General features: G+C 41.4%; 1 protein-coding gene across 1 annotated transcript; it reads left to right on the top strand.

Annotated features, from left to right (window-relative positions):
- The first annotated feature begins 646 nt into the window (after positions 1-646).
- Positions 647-3378, top strand: LOC141719429 (subtilisin-like protease SBT1.7). Its single transcript, XM_074521806.1, has one exon. The coding sequence runs from the start codon at positions 1048-1050 to the stop codon at positions 3331-3333; it is 2286 nt and encodes a 761-aa protein (XP_074377907.1). The 5' UTR covers positions 647-1047; the 3' UTR covers positions 3334-3378.
- Positions 3379-3673: the final 295 nt, after the last annotated feature.

Here is a 3673-nt window from a genome sequence, read left to right as displayed (position 1 = left end):
GTCAAGAATTTGTGTTGAGGAATCTTTGAAGGCTTTATCTTCTTTTTCTTGTTGTTTTCTTTTTACTAATCTCTGTAACTGGGGATATATAATTATAAGAAAAAGCTGGGCAACACACGTGAGTGAAACTTTTGAAAAAATAGCATTTACCTGTACGAGAGAACTTGTTAGGTCCCCCCCATAGTCCGATACAGTGCGGTTGGTCACTTCCTTTGCTCACCACTACTTGTGCTCTCTTTCATTTATCATTACGTTTTATTAAAGGTTTTCCAGTTTTTCTCGTTTGAAAGTAACTTGTATCCAACTCGGAGTTAATTCCCTGTAATTTTCACCATTAACTCCAAAATAGACACTTATGAACAAGATTTAGGTCATTTGAAGTGACACGTTCCAACTTGGTGAAATTAAATTTGGAAAATGACAAAATGTGAACGCACAGAATTTGCCATGAAGAGTAATGCGAAATCAATATGTGGTTTATGACCATTGATAATGTGAATGCCAAGCGCAGCACTGCACTTGTTTTGTTCGTTACATATATAGAATTTTGTTTCTGAATGCAAATTATTACTGTATTGCATATTTAATAATGGATAATGACATAGAACAAACAATTTATGTAGTATATCATATCATCTTACCGCCTTTGTATACAAATGATTTGTAGAGTTTGTAACACAGGCCGTGGAAGGCAGTTGCATATGTATATATACAAGTGATTCTCATGATGTATATATGTTTCTCCAGTCTGTACTTGTTTGGAAATGAACACGGGTGGAACTCTCTCCGATAAGTCGATAACCCTAAATTAAACACTTTCTGGTTTCAAGTGAATGATTCATTAGAAAACAACAAAGTAAGCACCGCCCCCACTAACCCTACTCTCTCTCTCTCTCTCTCTCTCTTCCATCATTTGATTCGTTTCCTACCTTTACTTCCAGCCTGTTTCTATCTATTCTTATTACCTCATCATCATCCCCCTTATATAATTACACTCCCTCAACTTACACTATTTCTCCCATACCTCCTCTTCATTACACAACCATCATGAACATGTTTAAGCTTCTTTTCTTGGTGGTTCTAGTAGTTTTTTGCCACGTGTCAGCGGCAAAGATCAATGAGGAGAAAAAAACATACATAGTTCACATGTCGAAATCTGAGATGCCGGTGAGTTTTAACGACCATACTCACTGGTATTACTCGTCGTTGAAGTCGGTTTCAGATTCCGCTGAAATGCTCTACACTTACAACAATGTAGCGCATGGTTACTCTACAAGATTAAGCAAGCAGGAGGCCGAGTCGCTAGAGAATCACCCTGGCATTCTCTCGGTCATGCCTGAGGTGATTTATCAACTTCACACGACTCGAACTCCTGAGTTTCTTGGACTCCATCAGAACTCTAATTTGCTCCCCGAGTCCCAGACAGCTAGTGAAGTAGTAGTTGGAGTTTTCGATACTGGTGTTTGGCCCGAGAGCAGAAGTTTCGACGATGCGGGACTTGGACCTATTCCAACTTCCTGGAAAGGTGAATGCGAAACAGGCAACAATTTTAACTCATCAAACTGTAACCGTAAGTTAATTGGTGCGAGATTTTTCTCGAAAGGGTACGTGGCTGCTCTAGGTCCGATTGATGAGTCGAAAGAGTCTAATTCTCCGCGTGACGATGATGGTCATGGGACACACACCTCTACCACCGCAGCTGGATCAGTCGTCCGTGATGCCAGCCTGTTAGGTTATGCATCAGGGACAGCGCGTGGAATGGCATCGAGTGCGAGAGTTGCTGTTTACAAAGTGTGTTGGGTAGGAGGTTGTTTCAGCTCTGACATATTAAAAGGTATGGACATGGCTATTGCTGATAATGTTAATGTCATGTCTTTGTCATTAGGCGGTGGAACCTCCGATTATTATCGTGATAATATCGCAATCGGAGCTTTCGCTGCCATGCAAAAAGGCATTTTAGTTTCATGCTCAGCTGGTAATGCTGGACCTAGTTCCTTTAGCTTATCAAATGTTGCTCCTTGGATAACCACTGTCGGTGCTGGAACATTGGATCGGGATTTCCCGGCCTTTGCAAGTTTAGGTAATGGCCTAAATTACTCCGGTGTGTCGCTCTTTAAAGGCGATTCTTTGCCAGATAAAATGCTCCCCTTTGTTTATGCTGGCAATGCTACTACAGCAACAAATGGTAATCTTTGCATGCCTGGTACTTTGATACCTGACAAAGTCAAGGGTAAAATTGTACTTTGCGATCGTGGAGTAAATGCAAGGGTTCAAAAGGGATCTGTGGTAAAAGCAGCTGGTGGCGTTGGAATGATACTTGCTAATGCTGCATCTAACGGTGATGAGCTGGTGGCTGATGCGCATTTACTACCTGCCACCGCGGTGACGGAAAAAACTGGAAAGATGATCAAAAATTATTTATTTTCGGATTCTAATCCAACCGCCACGATTATTTTCCAGGGAACGAAAATTGGAATTGAGCCATCACCTGTTGTAGCTGCATTTAGCTCAAGAGGACCTAATTCAATCACTCCAGAGATTTTGAAGCCTGACATAATTGCCCCAGGCGTGAACATCTTAGCAGGTTGGGCCGGCTCTGTTGGGCCGACAGGACTTGCCGAGGACTCGAGGCACGTTGAGTTCAACATTATCTCGGGAACATCCATGTCGTGCCCACACGTGAGTGGCCTAGCCGCGCTTCTCAAAGCAGCTCACGGAGATTGGAGCCCTGGTGCCATACGGTCGGCTCTTATGACAACAGCCTATAGTAAATACAAAACAGGCAAACCAATGGAAGACATTGCCACCGGGAAACCATCTACACCTTTTGATCACGGTGCTGGACACGTGGATCCTGTCTCAGCTCTCAATCCTGGTCTAGTTTATGATCTAATCGTTGATGATTACGTTGGCTTCTTATGTGCAATGAAATACACAGCTTCCGAAATGAAATTAGTTACTAGAGGGAATTTTACTTGTGATTCAAGTAAACAATACAGTGTGAATAATCTGAATTACCCGTCTTTTGCCGTTTCATATCAAACAGGTAGTGGTCCGATCAGTGAAGATACTACTACGGTGAAGCATACACGGACACTCACCAATGTAGGCGTGCCAGGGACTTACAAAGTGTCGGTGACCTCTCCAGGAAAGTCCGTCAAAATAACAGTTGAACCTGAGAGTCTGACCTTTGATAAGGTGAATGAGAAGAAATCATATACGGTCAGTTTCACGGCTAGTTCAATGCCAATGAACACTAATTTGTTTGGTCGGATCGAGTGGTCGGACGAGAAGCATATTGTGGGAAGTCCGGTTGCAATTAGCTGGATATAACACTTTCAGATTTACATATATAAGTTAATTCTAATTAAGTTAAAAGGTCGTACCAAGTACACAACTCTGACAACGTGGAATTCGTCGATGTTGATCAAGTTTTTAATTTATGGTTTCTATATTAACTAACCAGCAAAACTAAATGATGGTTAGTAAGTGTTAGTTTGAGGTTCTGTGTTTGGGGAAAAACCTTAAAACACCTGGAATATGGGGAAGCTTGATGCCTTGATCATGTATAGAACTCTATTATGGCGCATAATTGATCTTAAAGAGAGCAAAAGCAATCAAAATTTTAACTAAATTTGTCCTAATAAAAGTATACCTGATCATTAACATCTAA

The sequence above is a fragment of the Apium graveolens genome, chromosome 4 (assembly GCF_009905375.1).
Source record: "Apium graveolens cultivar Ventura chromosome 4, ASM990537v1, whole genome shotgun sequence".
Lineage (NCBI taxonomy): Eukaryota > Viridiplantae > Streptophyta > Magnoliopsida > Apiales > Apiaceae > Apium > Apium graveolens.
The sequence above is the reverse complement of the archived record's forward strand: the minus strand, read 5'-3'. Positions and strand labels throughout refer to the sequence as shown.